This window comes from Rattus rattus, chromosome 14 (assembly GCF_011064425.1).
Source record: "Rattus rattus isolate New Zealand chromosome 14, Rrattus_CSIRO_v1, whole genome shotgun sequence".
In the NCBI taxonomy this organism is placed as follows: Eukaryota; Metazoa; Chordata; class Mammalia; order Rodentia; family Muridae; genus Rattus; species Rattus rattus.
Window position 1 is genome coordinate 36,587,450 of NC_046167.1, and position 18,757 is coordinate 36,606,206.

Below are 18,757 nucleotides of genomic sequence, written 5' to 3' on the forward strand. Positions count from 1 at the left end.
CTGGGACTTTCTAGTGGCTACCCCTCAAGTTCCCCATCTCCCACTGCTATACACTTCTGTTCAATTTCTTGACCCTCTGTACTTCTCTCCCATCTTCTCCCACACCTGATCCTGCGCCCCCTTTTTCCTCCCCCCTCTTCCCCCCAGGTACCCTGGGCATGTCCTTTTGTTGTTTTTATCTGCATGATTGAGAGTGAATGTTAAAGTCTCTGTTCCAATCTTGTCTCTTTGTGTAGAAGAGTTTGTTTTATGAGGGTTACACTGATAATTTAGTGCACATTTAAAATTGTTATGCCTTTTTTTGTAAACCTTTTTTTAAACACTGTAAATGTTGTTGACACATCTTTGTATCTCTGGAATAAAGCTGATCTGTGATGGTATCTCTGAGATGAAGCCAACTTGACCATGATGTCTAATCTTTTCTGTGTGTTCTTAAACTCATTTTACAAGTATTTTAATGAGGATTTTTGTATTAGTGTTTCATCAGAGAGATTGTTTTTTTGGGTGGTGGGTGGGTATCTTTGTCTGGTTTTGGTGTCAGGGCTTCATAAAAAGGATTTGGATGTATTCCTTCATTTTCTGTTTTGTGGAATAAATTGTTCATTGACAGTCTGGTAAAATTCTAAACTGTGTATACAGCCTGGTTCTGAGGTGTCTTTTATTTGTGGTTTTAGTTGTGAGACTACTGCTTCTTTCTCACTGGTTGTGAGGGATCTTTTTGCTCATTTCATCTTGATTTACTTTTGGTAGATTATGGTTATCTCAAATTTTATCTATTTCTTTTAGCTTTTTCAGATTAGTGGAATATAAATTTTTATATTATGGCTTTATGATTTTATTAATTTCCTCAGCATCTGCTGAAATGTTTCTCTTCTCATCTCTGCTTTTATTAATTTGTATTTTCTTTCTTTTTGGTTCATTTGGCCAAAGGTTGTCAATTTTGTTAATCTTTTCAAAGAACCAAAGAACTCCTCACTGAATCTTTGTATTTTCCCCTCCACTTCTCTTTTGTTAATTTTATCCCTGATTTCTATTCCCTTCTGCCCCTGGTGATTTTTGTTTTCCAAGGCCTTCAATCTTCCCCTCCCCTTCCCACTTCCCCACTTCCCACTCCACCCACCCCCTTCTGGCCTCCCTGGTGTTTTTGTTTTCCAAGGCATTCAAGTGTAACATTAAATTATAAATGTGATATCTCTCCATGATGTAGGTGCTTAGTGCTCCAAGATCTCTTACCTCCATCGTAATTGTGTCTCAAAGGTTTTGGTTTGCATTTTCATTCATAAATTATCTTCCTGATTTCCCTCATGAAAGAATTTTCATTCAGTGGTGTGTTTAGCTTTTATGAGTTTGTGTATTGTCTTTTCTGTTGTTGTTATTGTTATCCAGCTTTATTCCTTTGTGATCAGGTAGAGTGTAACATGCTATTTCAATTTTCCTAAATATTGTCGTGGCTGATTTTTGTTGTTGTTCTAGTTGTGTTCTATTCTGGAGAAAATTCTATGGACTGCTAAGAAAAAAGTGTATCTGTAGTGTTTGGCAGAATGTTCTATAAATGTCCATTAGCTCAGTTTGATTTCTGATGTCATTTAACTGTAGAATTTTTGTCAGGATAACCTTTCTGTTGGTGAGATTGGGCTATTGAAGTCATTCACTGTCATTTGTGTTGTGGCCAATCTGTTGTTTTTGATCTTATAGTGCTTTCTTTTACGAAATGTGATGCCCACATGCTTGGTGTATGTTCTTTAGGATTATATTATCCTTTTGGTGAATTTTTCCTTTAATGAGTATGAAATGCCCTTTCCTATCTCTTTTAACTAGCTGTGATTTGAAGTCTATTTTATGAGAGAGTAGATTAGCTATGCCTGCTTGTTTTCTTAGTTCCATTTGCTTGAACACCTTTTTCCATCCTTTATCCTGAATCTATCCCTGATGATGAAATACTTATGTTACAGGCAGTAAAAGATGTTTCCTGTTTTCTTTTTTCCTTCCTTATTTAAAAATTTTTTTTTTTAAATTTTTTGAGATAGGGCTTCTCTGTGTAACTCTTTGAACTTGGAACGTTTTGCTTTATAGACCAGGCTGGCCTTGAGTGCTGGATCCTGGCGCCCCCCCAGTCCAGGTCCTTTATTTCCTTTGTGTACATTAGGCCATGAATTCTATGGAATAGGTTCCAGCAGCTCAGGCTTCTTTCTGTTAGTCCTCACAAAGTGGGCTTTGGTTGGCGCAGGCTGGCGCTTCAGCTGAACCCAGGTGCCCTTCTCTTTGGCTTCCTTTTTCCTCTGATCGTTCTCCTTCACCCACTTCAGGAAGCTGTCTCTGCTCTTTGAGTGCTTGATATGCTCAATCCCTACATTGTTCTTCTTGGCCAGAATCTTGCCTTTAACTTGCTTGTTTACAATGATGCCCAGGGCACGCTGGGTGACATTGTAGACTCTTCTAGTTTGTGACATTGTAGACTCTTCTGGTTTTGCCATGGTAACATTTATGGGGCATTCCTTTTTGAACAGTGCCCATTCCCTTGATGTCTACAATATCACCCTTGTAGATTCGCATGTATGTGGCCAAAGGAACAACTCCATGTTTCCTAAAAGGCCTAGAGAACATATACCGAGTACCTTTCCTCCTTCCTTTTGTGTTCGTCATTTTGGCGAGTTACTGGATCCTGATTTCTAATCCAATCTATTCCTGTCCTTTTACTGGGAGATTGAGATAATTAATACTGAGAATTATTGTTGAATAATATTTATTCCTGTCATCTAGTTGTGTTTCTTAGACTTCATTTGGTTCGCTGTTATAGGATTATATATTGTTTTCTTCTGGATATCGTTTACCTTTCTTTAGACTGACATATCCACTGTATAACTGTGGATTTATGTGGTTTACGTAAATTACTTAAATTTGTTTTTTTTTTTTTTTTATGGAAAGTTTTTCTTTCTCCTTTGATTGTGAGTGGTAATTTTCCCTGGTGTAGTAGTTTGTGTTGGTGTGTATTGTCTTTTAAAGGTTACAGAAATCAGTTCAGGACCTTCTAGCTTTCAAACTCTGGTTTTTAAAGTTATTTTTATGTACCTGCCTTTCTATGTGGCTTGGTTTTCCTCTCTTGTAGCCTTCAATATACATTCTTTGTTTTGTACATTTAATGTTTTATGTGACATGGGGATTGATATTTCTGGTCTTGTTTATTTGATGTTCTGCACTTTTATTTGATGATCTTTTGCACTTTAGTGGCTTTTCTTTCCTTTTTGGGGGAGAAATTTTCTTTTGTGATTTTGTTGAAAATATTTTCTGTGCCTTTGAATTTTTTCCCTATACATATAGTTATGTACATTTAGTTACTTTGTAATGTCCCAGATTTCCTGCTAATTCTGTTCCAGAGGGTTTTTTTTTTTAATTTAAAGTTATTTATTATTTTTAAAATTTAACTCTTTTTTTTCATGGAGTTACCCACTTCCTCTGTTTTGTCTTTAAGACCTGATATTATTCTCTTTTCCACATGATAAAATACTTTGGTGAGACTTTTCTCTGAGCTTTTTGTTTTTCTCCCTGAACTTTTCATATGTGTTTTTATTTTAATTGAATTTTGCTTTAGAGAGTCTCTTTAGTTTTGGAAATTAGTTGCAGAGAGTATTCTAATCCTAGAAGATGTTTGGTCTTAGTGCTTGGTACTTCTGAACACCAGTCTAAAAAAGTAAAGGACATCTCAACTCTACAAAAACATTGTACCCCCCTGCACATTATAAATATTTCCAACTGGAAGATGACAAGAAAGAAAAATTTGATTAAAAATATATTTTCAAATCTTGAACTAGTTTTACTATTTTATTCAACTGTTTGTGTTGCAGTTTTCATTAGGTTAGGCATTTGTACCTACTTCTGAGTTGTTTTTTGAAGATATTTGTAATTGCTATTTTGAAGTCATTGTACATTAAGCTAGGTTGCTTTTCTTGGGGAATATTATGCTATGGGGCTAATATCAGGAGTAGTGTTTTTTGATATGGGCATCTGGTCTCACATTTATTTGTTCAGTGGGTGTTTGGATCTTTGTTTGCTGTTACCCCAACGTGTCTCTTTTGAATCAGCAGAATGGTGCTTGTTTTTCATTCTCAGAGCCATTCTATTGATGCTTGAATAGCATGTCAGGTCTGTGGTCTTGGCTCAGCTAGGGATAGTTCCTACTTCTGAGCCTGGGAGTCTTAGAAGATTCTCTGTTGTGGAATGTGCTCTAGATTCTGAAAATAGTCTTTGGGTAGCAGGGGCTGGGGTCAGAGTGGAAATGAGTAGTGCTCTGTGGGGGCTAGGAGCAGATCCCAGAATGTCCCATTGTTCTCAGATAGAGGAGGTTAGTCCTGGAATCTGTATGTGGGATTAGGAGCATAGAGCACTATGGTTCCAGGGCATCTTGGTAAATGGATTTGACTGGTTTGGAAGTTCCTTACCTGTAATTCTTGGTCTTCATGTGGTTTCATGTGGTTTTCAGTAGAGTGGTGGGTAGTATGACTACCAGGAAGATGGGTAAAATGTGTATGGGGGACTTCTTGAGTTCTGAGTTGGACTCCAAATGCTGCTATGGTGTGGTAGGTGGGGGCGATTGTTAGGCTTTGGACAAGCAGAGCTTGGACACCTGCTAGGACACAGCTGTGGTTGTGCTGTTTTCCTTTGATTAAACATTTTTATGTATATGGGTGCTTTGCACTATGTCTGTGCAGTGCTGTAGAGGTCAGAAGTGGATGCTGGATACCCTGGGACTGAAGTTACAGACAGTTGGGAGTTGAACTCTGGTTCTCTTAACGCCTGAACCTTCTCTTTAGCTTTTCCAGTGTGCTTTTTATTTGACATTGAAATTGTCATTTCTAACATTACTTCAGTCTGATATTTGTTTATTGATCCTGCCTCTCTAATGAATTCCATTTCCTTATCCTTCATTGACTTATTTCATTCTCCTCTTATTTCTGTGCTTCTTCTTAATGAAATCAGGAGATTATGTAGGCCCTTTCATTTCTTTGAACATATTGTCATTGTTTTGGGTTCCTGGTCTAGAATTTGTCTGAGTCTCTCATTCTGGGCCTTTACTCTGAGGTTGATAACTTTAGGATGAAATGTTGTGTTAACTTTTCATGTTACTTGTCTTTTTATCCTAGGCTTTATGCACCAGGAGTTAGATCATTAATTTCCTTCCTTCCTGTCTTCCAGGGTCTGTAAGAATACTTTCTGCAATAATTGTCATTAACTATCTAGAGTACACCCCCTGTGAAAACAGAGTAATAGTTAAATGTACAGTAATCACTCTTTAACTGCTAATCATTCTATGGAGCAAAGTGATACTGTTAATACTTAGTGAACTAATATTAGTTACAGTGCATATTAATAGAAAGAAATAAGAAACGGGAGAGTAATAATTAGCATTGGGGTGATAGAGATAAAAGAGGGACATGTTCCTAATAAGGGAGCTATAGTAGTAGGAAGTGGTAGAGGTTTGTCTGAAGGAATGCTAATATGCCATTGGTATATAGAATTGTCCTGTTTTTCTTTTGTTTTTTTGAGACAGGATTTCTATGTGTAACAGCCTTGGCTATCCTGGAACTGTTTTTGTAAAGCAGGCTTGTCTCAAATTCACAGAGGTCTGCCTGTCTCTGTTTCCTGAGCACTAGGATTAAAGGCATACACCACCATGAACAGCTAATAGTGCAGTTCTGAGCACAGAGACTCTGCAAATCAGACCAGACTATTCATTGGGGGAGGAAAAGGCAGAAGGAAAATAGTTGGGAGCAGTATAGGGCAGCAGCAGAACAGGGTCAAGTTCCTGCGCTCCAATGGCATTGGGCATTAACTAGAGACAACAAGATAGGTGTGGAGAAGGAGCAAGGTAGGTGGATACAGCTATGCAAAATGTCTGGGATGATTATTGCCTTTGTCTTTATTGAGTTCTTGATGAAGGAGATGGGGGAATGAAGAAAGGACAGGCACACAAACACAGAACACAGAACACACTGTTATCTAGTAAGCAGTGCTTGCTTTGCATTAGAACATTAGCAAGTTTATGTATCAGGCAGTGGGAAGGAAAGTCAGCTAGTCTTTGTGGGACCTTTCTGTATGGGAGCAATTTCAGGTTGCAGTCAGGAGATACCAGTATTTGTTAGGTTTTGCACACAGTGGCCAGTGTTCATAGAACAGTCATGCTACCTATTTCTGTCAGCCTCATTCTGTGGTTAAGGTCTTGTCATTCTTTTGGGTGCAAGACATTGGGTCCTTGATGTGGCCATCAACAGTACAAGCCACTCAGTACTCCACCCAGTTTTTACATGTTCACTTTGGACTTTCTTGCTTTCCACACTTACCTGGAGGTGGGAAGTCCTCTGCTGACAGGTAATTCTGTGCGCGCACCCACACCCACAACATGCCCCCCTAATGCTGTTCAGAGTCTGAGATCTGGTCACATCTCTTAGAATTCATTACAGAAATTAGAGTTCTATTCTAGTGAAAAATTTGTTTTGGGCTTCTGATGTAAACAAATGCTGGCACTGCCGCTCTGCAGTTCTTGCTAATTCCTACTTGTTGCTTTGAGTTAGTTTCAGCTTATTGAATGCTGTACAGATCTGATTAAAGTTTCTTTTCCAGTCTTGGAGTATTCTGTTTGTCTTGTTTCATAATACTGAAATACTAATCCTGTACCACTTGCTCTGAGTTTTCTGAGAATGTGGTTTGTATAGGGTGTCAGCTGCAAAGCCACCATAGATGCAGATGTCTTTCAGAAAGTATGTCCTGCTCCTATTTTTTTCCTGGCTTTTCCTGCTAATGCTAGCGCTAACTTTTTCCCACCAACCATCTAAGTAAGTTACTTTTCAAATAGCTAGTTTTTAGCTTTCCCAGTTTATTCCTTGTGAACTCTGGCCAACTGTACCTGAGCTTTCTCTGCCATTTTGGGTATCTTAGTAGGTTTTTAAAAACATGACTTTTAAATTCTTATTTTTATTTGTATGTGTTACATATGTGTATACCTGTGTGGGTGTACGTGACTATGTGTGCACACATGGAAGCAAGAGGAGGGTATCCTATAGTGTCCTCTTGTTACTCTATCTTATTCCTTTGAGGCAGATTATTTCCTTGAACTTGGAGTTTATGTTCTTCCATAGGCCCATAGGCAGATAGCTTGAGCTATTTGTCTATCTGTGCTTACTATTCATATTCATTGATAATGTGTAGGACTAAAACATCGTTTCCTTCCTTTTTTTTTTTTTTTTTGAGGGTTTTTGTTTGTTTGAAGACAGAGTTTGTCTGTGTAGCCCTTGGCTGTTCTGGAACTTGCTGTGTAGAACTTGCTGGCTCGAACTCAGAGATCTGCTTGCCTCTGCCTCACTAGTGCTAGGATTAGAAGTGTAGGCCACCACTGCCCTGCCTAGAACTAAAACTATTTTTCATATTGGGTAACTTTGTTGACTCATTTTTTTTATTAGTTTCTATATTTTTAGTGGATTCTAGGATTTTTCTATAAACAAGATTATACCATCTGATAATTGACATAGCTGGCTTTTTTGCTTCTTGATTTAATTAACTTTTTTTCTTGCCTAATTACAATGACTAGAATCTCCAGTATAATGCTAAGGTAGTAAGAAGAGACTTCCTTCTCTTATCCCTAATGGTGGAGGGAAAACATTTACTCTTATTTAATTATAAATTCTGGGTTTTGTTATTTTAAAAAAAATGTGATTCTGGAGTGCTTTGTGGTAAGTGGCAAATGTTGAGATTTTAGCAAATTGGACAGATTACAGAGAACAAACTTCAGCCTGACTTTTGAAAGAAAGCCAGCTAAGAGCTAAGTAAATGAAGGTGAAAGAGTCCAGTTTGGTAGGGGAAAGTGACGCCAGACTTTCTGGATAGGGTGACTTTCTTGTCTTATTTTTTTTCCTCTCAGTAGTTTCTGGCGAATGTGTAACAACTCTCTTAGCATGATGTCCTAGTTTTCCCATTTGCTCTCTATGTATTTTCATTGCTGAAGGAAGAGCAAATCAAATGAAGTGCATTTTGTACACCGATGTTAATTGTGTTATATTCATTTGACTAAGAACTGCTATCCAAATGACATTAAGCTATGGAATATAATGTGACAAAATAAAATTGTCTTCCATTATATTATGCTCTTCAAAGAAGCTATAATTTGATATGGTAATGAGGTAAATGTCTAAAAAGTTAATGATGAATCTGGTCACAAGGTGGGTGCTGATAAGGCACTATTGTGTCTTTCTTGGAATTGGTGAGGCTGTATGAAGGAAGGACTCTTGGATTATCGTGTGAAAATTGGGAAGGATTCATTAAACCAGATAGGGGATATTCTCCATAGGCAGTGAAAACAGGGTAGCATTGGTCAAATCTAGTAGCTGTTAGGTATATTAATTTTGTTTATGATGTGGTGATAGACTACCTTGACAAAAAGCAACTTGGCAGAAGAAGTGTATTTACAGTTGCAGAGGGTACACAGTGTTGCAGGGCAGACATGGCAGCAGCAGGTTTGAGACTGGCCAGTCATTTTGTTCATGCATAAGAAACAAAGACAATAGGAGGACCAGGCTATAAAACCTGAGAGCCTGCCACTAGTGATAGACTGATTTAAGCAAATTTCTACTCCTAAAGTTTCTATAACCTTCACAAACAGTACCACCAGGTAGTGAACAAATGCACCTGTGGGACTAAGTACATTCAAACCTTAAAAGTAGGGAAAGCTCAGTTTAGTACCAGACTGATCTGCAGTACCTTGATAACCGGGTTAACAAGGTGACATTACATTCCAGAAGAATAGCATCAGTGGTGTTCTCATATAAATATTTTTGAGCATATGGAATTGGAAAGATTCGTATTCAAAATCAAAGCTTTGAAGATTGTCTCTCAGTTTAATTGGGTAAGATTATTAAATTATTTTTATTATAATGACACAAGACAAATAATGTGGGAGGATCAGTGGACAGACTATCTCTACCTCTATCATATTAAGAGGAGGTGGGATTTTGGTATGTGTGCGTTGTGTGTGTACATAGACAGTCTCTCATGTGTCCCAGAGTGGTCTGGTGCTTGCTGTGTAGTTTTGAACTTTTGATTTTTCTACCTCTAGCTTCTGAGTGCTGAGATAGATGAGTGTTTGTTCCATCATGCTTGGTATAAGTTGTGTGGATGATTGAACTCAGGGCTTCTTGTATGCTGGGTTGAACCCTCCAGTTCAAATGAGGGGAAATTTTAGGTAGGTGGCTAACATTGTGCTGAGATGTTAACTATCCCTTTGTCTGGGAGATACAGGAGGTGATCAGAGCAATGTGAGAAAAAACAGGCTTAATTTAATTTGGTTAATTTTCCCTGGCTGGACAAGGGCTCTGTGTACATGTTATGATTAAGGAGTGTTGGTAGAGGACAAGGGCTCTGTGTACATGTTATGATTAAGGGGTGTTGGTAGAGGTGTAATTGGAAGATTCTCAGGTGGCTGCATTGAGAGTAATTAGAAGAGGTGGAGATCTGATGTAGGAGCCTCATGTAGAGAATACTCCAAAAAAGTGATTATTCAGAATCTAATAGTAAGATTAGCTGTAGTTGTTTAGGTTAAAGAATCTGGAGACTAGTTAAAACAGAAGAAAGGTACAGTTGACAGTACTTGGAGATGAATTGGATATATGGGAAAAGAAATCTTGTGGCGTGTACACTGACTTAAGGTTTTTGCCTTTTTAGCAGGCACCATTGTAAGAGAAGAGGGAATATTTAAAACTATATGCATCTTAATGGTATGAGGGCTATGGATGGTAGTTGGAAGTAAGGAAGAGGTGACTTTTTAAACCAGGGGTTCATACCCATTTCAGTATAGAGACATACAAAATAGCTATACAGTTCAGACAGTTACTGATAATACATTACAGATTGACTTTAAAACAATTCTTTGATATGAATACAATTCTTTTAAAGACATAACCAGATTTGATACTAAAGAAATGCTTGTATGTTTTTACTTTAAAAAACTAAATGAAAACTAAACTAAATAAAAGATTAAATGTTGACTGACTACTTAATGTCATATTTAGAGGTCTTCAGGGTTGTTTAGAGTCGATTAATATTTTCGTTTATGATAGTCAGTACCGACAGGACCATTTCCTATAAATAATACAAAATAGCCAAGGTAGGTTTTTGGTCTTTTCAGCAGTTGATGGGAATCATATCCTAATCCCATGCCAAAGTCCATCTGATGATTATTTTGTAAAGAAACTCAGCAGTTCAAACAGCCTAAGAGGCTGGGGTTAAGCTATCATGTGTATCTTAGCTATTGCTGTGAAGAGACACTTATGACCAAGGCAATTCTTATAAAAAGCATTTAATTGTGTGCTTGCTTACAGTTTCAGAGGTTAGTCCATTACCATCATGGCGGGAAGCATGGCGACACGCAGGCAGACATGGTGCTGGAGAAGTAGCTGAGAGTTCTACATCCTGATCCATAGGCAGAGAGAGAGAAAGAGAGAGAGACTGGGCCTGGCGTGGGCTTTTGAAACCTCAAAGCCCACTCAGTGACACACTTCCTCCAACAAGGCCACACCTCCTAATCCTTCTAATCCTTTCAAATAGTGCCACTCTCTGGTGACTAAACATTCAAATATATGAGCCTGTGAGGGCCATTCTTACTCAGACCACCACAATTTGTAAGTATAAATTAAAATCTGTGTGAGAATAAATGTAGTAAGGAAGAAGAACCTTAAGAGGCAGAAGCTGCCAGCATATATAGTCAGGAAGCAGAAATGGTAGGAAGTATTTTAAAGAATGTACTTAATATTGTCATTGTAGACATTGAATTTTTCTGGTTCTAGTTTTGTAAAAATATGCTTATTTTCTAGTTAATTTTAGTGGGTATATGAGTTTATGGGCACAGGAGTTTGGGCACGGGAGTTTGAGCACAGGAAATAGAGAATAGCAAGGTACCAAACAGTACCTTTTCACTAACCTGTCAACAATTTAAAACATGTATTATTGTGTGTATGAGTCTATAATATGGATAAGGACATGAGAAACCGCTTTTTGACAAACTTAGAGGTTATGCTGTTTGTGGTCAATACTCTGTAAGGTAAGGTTCAGGAGAATGAGGCAGCAATAGTTTACCAGAGGGATCAATTTTAGATACCAGTGAGGTTGCATATGAGGTGGAAGGTAATTAATAGCTTGTGTGGGAGAAGACATACCTGGTAAATATTGGAACTGAGGTTGTGAGCATGAAGAAAGTTGTGAAGGTTTGTAGTAACTACTAAGAAGAAAAGGCAAGCGAAGGATTTGGAACATGTAAAAAAAAGTTCATTTAACAGTGAGAATTGGTTTGGTTATTCTATCTACAATAATAAATGGAGCAGAGAGAATATATCAGTTTGATAGGGCAGATTAAGAGATAAGGTAGGTAGGGTTAGAGAGAAAAGTGGTTTTGAAGATAAAAGCAGATAGGATGGTAGGCCACATACTGGTCCCTTAAGATATCCGTGTTATACTCCTTGGAATGTGTATATAAATTATGTTGTGGCAAAAAGTTGGTATGCTTAAAAAGTAGATGTCATTAAATTAAGGATTTTGATGTGGAGAGATTGTACATTGTCCAGATAGTTCATTTATGTTTGAATGAAAAGTTGACTCAGAAATGCCATGTGATGATAGAGAGGAAAGAAATATGATGGACAGAGAGGCCTGCGTGATGGAGGTCTTGAGTAAATGAAGCTGGGCATGGTAAGAGAACAGATTTTCCAAGATTTCCACAGAGAGAGGTGGTTTAATTTCTCAGAGCTTGTTGGATTTCTAGAACTGTGAGATAATTTGTGTTGCTCTAGGTCATCATATTTGAGGTAGTTTGCTACAGCAACTGGAATGGAGTATTCAGAGTTTGGCTATAAGAGAATATATAGAGCATTAGGATCATTAAGATGAAGAAGTTGCTGAGGTAATTAATATGCAATTGCCTGGAAATGAAATTTATAGGCTGGTTAAATAGAGAAGAGTAAAATTAGAAATAGAGGATGTTAAAAGGGGGAGATATTATGAGGATGTATCTGTACTTTCTAAGTATTGACTTCAGAGGGGGCTGGGTCTGGTGGAATTAGTAGTGTGATTATAACAGTACAGATTAGATAAGGTAGATTGTAATGAGATAGGTTTAAGAGTCTTCTCCTGTGCTGGTTGGAAGTAATTAGCAGATTACTTAAAACAGTGCATAATCAATTTAGTACAGAGCAACATCATTTTTTTTTTTTTTTTTTTAATTTATTTAACCAGTGTCTGATTATGTAGCCTTGGCTGGTCTGGAACTCGAAATATAGACCAAACTGGTCTTACACACACGAGATTTTTGCCTGCTTCTGCTTGTGTCTCGTATCCAGCCATTTGAAATTTTGACTTAGGAAGGTAGGTAAGTGTTTTGTGTAGAGGTCTTTTAAAAATAGACACAAATAATTTAAAATCTAAATTGTACATCTAAGAGAAAAATGCACTTTAAAAATGAATCTTATTTAATCTGCTTAACAATTTCCACTTTCATTTTCCTGTAAATGCCATGATTTGATTTTGTTTATGGCTCAATAAAGTTCCATTTCATGTATGTACCATGGTTTTTTTTTTTTTTAACACATTTGAATGATGATAGACACCTAAAGTGGTTCCATTTCCTAATTATTGTGCACTAAACATGGAGGTAGAAAGACATTTTGGAAAAAATAAAGACAACATTGTGATTTTCAATTTGGTAACCATTTCATGCCTATTTTGAGGATTTAATAAGCTTGTAAAATAAATGTGACAGAGATTTCCACAAGGCAGTAAGACAGAAAATTGGAGATAATGGATAACCGTAGTATTGGATATTTATTACACAAACTTCTGTGTTTTCTATCATCCTAGAAGTTATATTGGGAGATGATGCCCAGTAGGTGGGATATTCTTTAGCAAAAATAATTTAGGAAGCTAAAATTGTAGTAAAGTATTTTGTCATACCTATTTTGATATACTTGGTATACCTCTAGGTATACCAGTGAAAATTCTAGAAAGAATGAAATCCAAATTAGATGGTTCAAGAGACTTTAAAAAGAGAGCACAGAGGTGATGTAGATTAAGGGAGTCCATCAAGGATGCTTAGTCAGTAGTAACCTGGAACTCTGAAGTGGCTAGAATACCGTGCTGGCTGTTGAGGACTAATAGGAGCTTCGGAAAAGAGGCTATTGCAGTAGCCTTGGTGGCAAAGGACAGATCAGCCTGAATTTGTGTTTGTTCACCAAGTACAATGTTAAGAACTGGATTCTTGCAAAGTCTCTGATATAGTTGAGCACATATTATTCACTTGTTCTAAACAAGGTAAAAGAATTCTTTTGGAGCTGAAAAGATGGCTCACGGGTTAAGAGTGCATAGTGCTCTTAAAGAGTCAGCACCAAGGTCAGGACCATGCACTAGGCAATCCAAAGTCCCCTTCTGGCTTCCATGGACATTACGCTCTTTCTTTAAGGCAGCTGTTCTTAATTTGTTCTCCCTTTGATGAGCCCTTTTGGCAAATTTCTGTCTCAAAAATATTTACATTACTGTTCATAACAGTAGCAAAATTACAGTCATGAAGTAGCACTAAAAGTAATTTTATGGTTGGGGTCACTACAACATGAGGAACTGTATCAAAGGGTCTCAGCATTAGGAAGCTTGAGGCTGACTCTACTACAAGGGACACTTAACTAGCCTAATTAATAGTGAACCCTAGTTAGTTGAGTTTCAGTTCTGGTTTTATTTGAGTTGTATGAATTTGGGAAAACTTCTTAGGAGCATAATCTCTCTCTTTTTTTAACAGTCTCTCTTTTTCTTGCTTTTATTTTATGAGAGGGCGTCAGATGTCCTGGAACTGGAGTTACAGACAGTGGTGAGCTGCCATGTGGGGCCTGGGAATTAAGCTTCTCTGGAAGAGCAGCTAGTGCTCTTAACCATTGAGCCATCTCTCCAGCCCATCTCTTAGCCTTTTAAAAGAAGTCTTTAAAAACTTGTATTATGTATGTCTGTGTAAGTATGTGCAAATTAAACGTATTGTCAATTGAAGCCAGATGGGGACTTTGGATTTCCTAGAACTGGGGTGCTGGACCTCAGTGCTGACCCTTTGAGAGCACATAGTGCTCTTAACCTGTGAGCCACCTTTTTTGCTCTTAAAGAGCTCTTTTAACTTGTTGACACCAAGCAATGAATAATTAATATGTGCTCATTATAGATTCAACAATATAGAACTATTAGAAGAAAATATTTTAATTGTATTTGTGTGTGTGTGTGTGTGTGTGTGTGTGTGTGTACTGAGGTCAGAGGACAGTTTACAGAAGTTAGCTCTCTTCTATCTTGTAGATTCTTGGATTTTGAATTTTCTGCACTCAGATTTCTTGGGAAGCACTTTGACCAAATGTATTGTCAGTCCAAGAAAAAATTTAAAAAAGAAAATTTTATTAGTAAAAGTATCTTATAGTAGTTTGTTAGAGGTTTGAACATGCATTTCTTTCTTAATCTTAGAATGATATGCCTGAAGCATTAGTAAAGTGGTAATGCTTTTAGTAATGTATGGCAAAATCATTAGTAAAAATTACCCAACTTTGAGTTTTGGTTTGGTTTTGGTTTTTTAGACAGGGTTTTTCCGTGTAACTCTGGCTGTCCTGGAACTTGATTTGTAAACCCAGCTGGCCTAGAGCTCACAGAGATTCGACTGCCTCTACTTTCTGAGTGCTGGGATTAAAAGACCACCACGTCTGGCTGAGTTTTGTTTTTCTATATTAAATTTTGAGGCTACCAAACTATGATTTTCATTTAAGTTTTATCCTTAACCTTGTAATTTCACTTGTATTATAGGATTATAGAATGTTTATAAAAATATCTCTAATACTAGGCATAAAAGGGAATATTCTTTTTTTTTTTTTTTTTTTTTTTTTTTGTTTCTGCCCATTTTCACTATGGGCTCCTGGAATTCTTGCTTTACTTTCCTGCTTCCTGTTATTTCTGCTACATTTCTTAAGTAAGGGCTGTTTTCTTGGTAGCTTACTGTGTTAACTGGTTCTACTTTATAACCATCATTTCTGCCAAAGTCTATTTAAAGAGCTGTCTTTTCCTCTGTTCAGTATGTTAAATTGTGTTAACCTGTCTCCTGTAGAGTTAAAAATTGTGAATTTATTTCCCCCCACCCCCAAACACACACACAGAAAACTTAGCTAGTTAAGGCTCTAGAATGAAGTGGAATCCCATTTAGATGGTTAAGAGATCTTTTTTAAGATTTGATATTGCCAGTGCAGATACATTTTCCCCCAAAGTATTTAGGGATGTGTATACACAATCGAGTGTGTGCATGTGCACCACCCTGTGTGCACAGGAGCCTGTGGAGGTCAGAAGAGGGTGTCAGATTTTTTCCAACTGGATTTAGGGATGTTTGTGAGCCTCATTGTAGGTGATGGGTTTTTAATGAAGGGATTTAGGGGTAAGATAGAAAGGACCTTTAAAAGAGGAGTATCAGGGAACTCTGAAGTGTCAAAAATAGGAGTCATGGTGAAGACAGTTTGTGTCAGAAAATGTAACTAAGTGAAGGGGGGTGGGGGGAGTGGAAGACTATCTGCTGCTATCCAGGTAAATCTGTACCTTATCTCTCCTTTCTGAGTTAACAGTGATGGCCTGTTGCTGCCCTAATTATTACATTTTTCAGGGAGGTTTTGTTTGTTTGTTTTAAATCCAGGTTTATCTTGGGGCATTCAAAGGCCAGAGAAAGGAAGAATATTTTAAAGAAAATTGTCATCTGGTATTTTACTTAACTTCAGAAACACTATATTATCATTTTGAAATTAAGTAAATTTGCTTCATTTCAAGAGATTCAAATTAGCACTCTACAAAATTTAATTTGGTTATTGACTAAATGTTAATTATTTTTCATCAGACGATCTGCCAAATCCCGAAGCAGAAGCCCCTATTCATCTAGGCACTCAAGATCTCGTAGCAGGCACAGATTGTCTAGATCCCGAAGTCGTCATTCAAGCATTTCTCCTAGCACACTAACTCTGAAGAGCAGCCTGGCAGCTGAATTAAACAAGAATAAAAAGGCACGAGCTGCAGAGGCAGCAAGAGCTGCAGAGGCAGCCAAAGCTGCAGAAGCTGCTAAGGCTGCTGAGGCAGCTGCCAAAGCTGCAAAAGCCTCCAACGTTTCTACACCTACCAAGGGGAGCACAGAAACTGGTGCCAGTGTCTCACAGACAAACCATGTGAAGGAAGTCAAAAAACTTAAAGCTGAGCATGCACCTTCTCCTTCAAGTGGTGGGACTGTCAAAAGTGACAAGACAAAAACAAAGCCACCTCTTCAAGTAACAAAGGTAGACAATAATTTGATTGTAGAGAAAACTACCAAGAAAACAGTTGTTGGGAAAGAGAGTAAACCTGCTGCTACAAAGGAAGAACCAGTGTCTACTAAAGAGAAAACCAAGCCACTCACACCAAGTGTAGGAGCCAAGGAGAAGGAGCAACATGTGGCTTTAGTGACCTCTACATTACCACCATTACCTTTGCCTCCCATGTTGCCTGAAGATAAAGATGCTGATAGGTAAGTCCAGACAGACTTGAAATTTGTGGTAACTCTTCAAAGAAACAATGTATTTAATGTATCCTTTTCTGAAGTTACTATAAAAGTCTTTCTATTTTGTTGTTTTTTAGGGAATGGGTGGTAAAAGGAGACTCAGAGGACCTTAACACCATTTAGGCTGGCCTGGAACTTGCTGTTTAGAATAGGCTAACTTCCTAACCCACAGAGATCTGTCTGCCTCTGCAGAGCTCCTGAGTGCTTGTGTTAAGGGCGTGCACCATCACACCCTTTCTTGATCTATACTGTCTCTTGCTTTTCGGTTTTCATTGTGTCTCTGTGGATTTGTATGTTTTGTGTTTATGTTTTCTTACTATTACTGAATACTACTACAGACATGGCTGTGCCAATTATTTCTTTCAGTGATTAAGTACAAGGTTTTACGTATATAAAGAGGAGGAAACATTGTTTTCAGCAAAGTTTTAAGTAAATAAAAATAAAAAAGTGAAAAAGTTTGGTTAAAATTACTTGGATGGGGCAAAAGATATTTTTATAGTCTAAATTTTATTAGTACAATAAATTTGTTAGTGGACTACACGTAGAAGGTCATAGCTGTTGGTAGTCTTATGTTTTCAATTTTTCTATTCTCTGTTTCATGTATTTATATCCAAAAATAAAAATACTTATCCTGAAAAATCAGCTTAGTTTTTTAAATTAAATGACCTGATAAAATTTTGTAAACTAAAGTTCTGTGCATCTCAGATACTATGATTATTAGCTTTAGTATAAATCAAGACAATAGGAAATAGTGACTACCTTAGGTTAACGATGTTTTTATTAAATAAAAAAAAAGAAAGAAATGGCTAATTATTATTGTTTATAGTTACAGGTATAGTAGACTTCATGCTTTGTTCTAAAAGGACTTGTTTTTAGGTTTTTATAAACACAGACTGTTGGCTTTTCTCCCCTTTCATAAGGAAGGAGCCACTCCAAACCCCCACACCCCTTTCACCAGTCTTAGCATGGCAGTTTTATGTTTAAAAGTTTCCTTTTAGCAGCATGATGTAGGTTGGTTTTGTTTTTGTTTGTTTGTTTCTGGGGCAGGGTTGAGGAGAAATTGGTATTTGTTGAAATTGTCAATTATCTTGTTGTTGGAGACCATCTTTTCTGTTCTGGTATGTTTGCTTTTGGAAACTTGAATGTGTGGACGTTATCTTTATTTACTTGTCCTTCGCTGGAAATCTAAAGATCATTTTAAAGAACCGTAATGGTCTACCCAATCTCAGCAGTCCTGTTTAAGGAGTGCTTTCCATTTTGCTTTCTTTAAGCATGTTTCTACCCATTCCTAGTTAACTTTCATACTGACATCCTTAAGTAATTATCTATGAAAGATTGTATGTGCTTGTGACTATGACTTTGTAAATCTGAACTCTGTTTTTAGTTTTATATATTCAAGCATTTTAAAAAGTTAAATAACAAAATTAACATCTATACAAACTTCTAGAGCAGTGGTTCTCGATATTCCATTCGATTAAGAGCTGTGACCTTTTAATACACTTTATGTGTGGTGACCTCTAACCATAAAATTACTTTTGTTCCTACTTTATAGTTGTAAATTTGTTACTGTTATGAATCATAATGTAAATATATCTGATATGCAAGATGATCCCAGGCAACCATGAAAGGATTGTTAAGTGTCCCCTCCAAGAGGTTGTGACTCACAGGTTGAGAACCACTTTTTTAGAGTCAACAAATGCTAATATTTTATTTAATATTTATTTCTATGCTCTTAATTTCTCTGTATAGGGAAGGTGTATATGTATACACATCTTTTGAAAAGAAGTGGCTGCCATAGTTTTCAGTTTAGTCACATGTAGCATTAATGTAACCTAAGACAGTTACACTGCTAACATTCATTAGTTGAAAAGTCTTGATTTGTAGACTTACAGTAGTATTTGTCTGATTATGTCTTTTAGATGAGAGTTCACTTTCTCTTACCTTTTCATTTTCTATATTAGAAATCACTTGGATCTTGGGTAGCTTCGGAACAAATAACTGTTTTGGGCCAGAATATTTAGGTGATTTTATGTACTTCTATTATATGATGAACACAATGTTAAATTGTGATGTTATAACTTGGTTAAGTGATGACCAATCTTAAAACCTCTATGTAGAAAGTACTTTTGCTTTTAGAAGCTGTAGGATGAC

At 37.0% G+C, this 18,757-nt stretch overlaps 1 protein-coding gene across 2 annotated transcripts in view; it reads left to right on the plus strand.

Annotated features, from left to right (window-relative positions):
- The window catches only part of Cdk13 (cyclin dependent kinase 13), an 89,427-nt gene that overhangs the window by 13,097 nt on the left and 57,573 nt on the right, over positions 1-18,757 (plus strand). For both annotated transcript variants that reach the window (XM_032884506.1, XM_032884507.1), the window contains exon 2: positions 15,917-16,573. In XM_032884506.1, the coding sequence (XP_032740397.1) occupies positions 15,917-16,573 (657 nt within the window). The remainder of the gene's footprint in view (positions 1-15,916; positions 16,574-18,757) is intronic.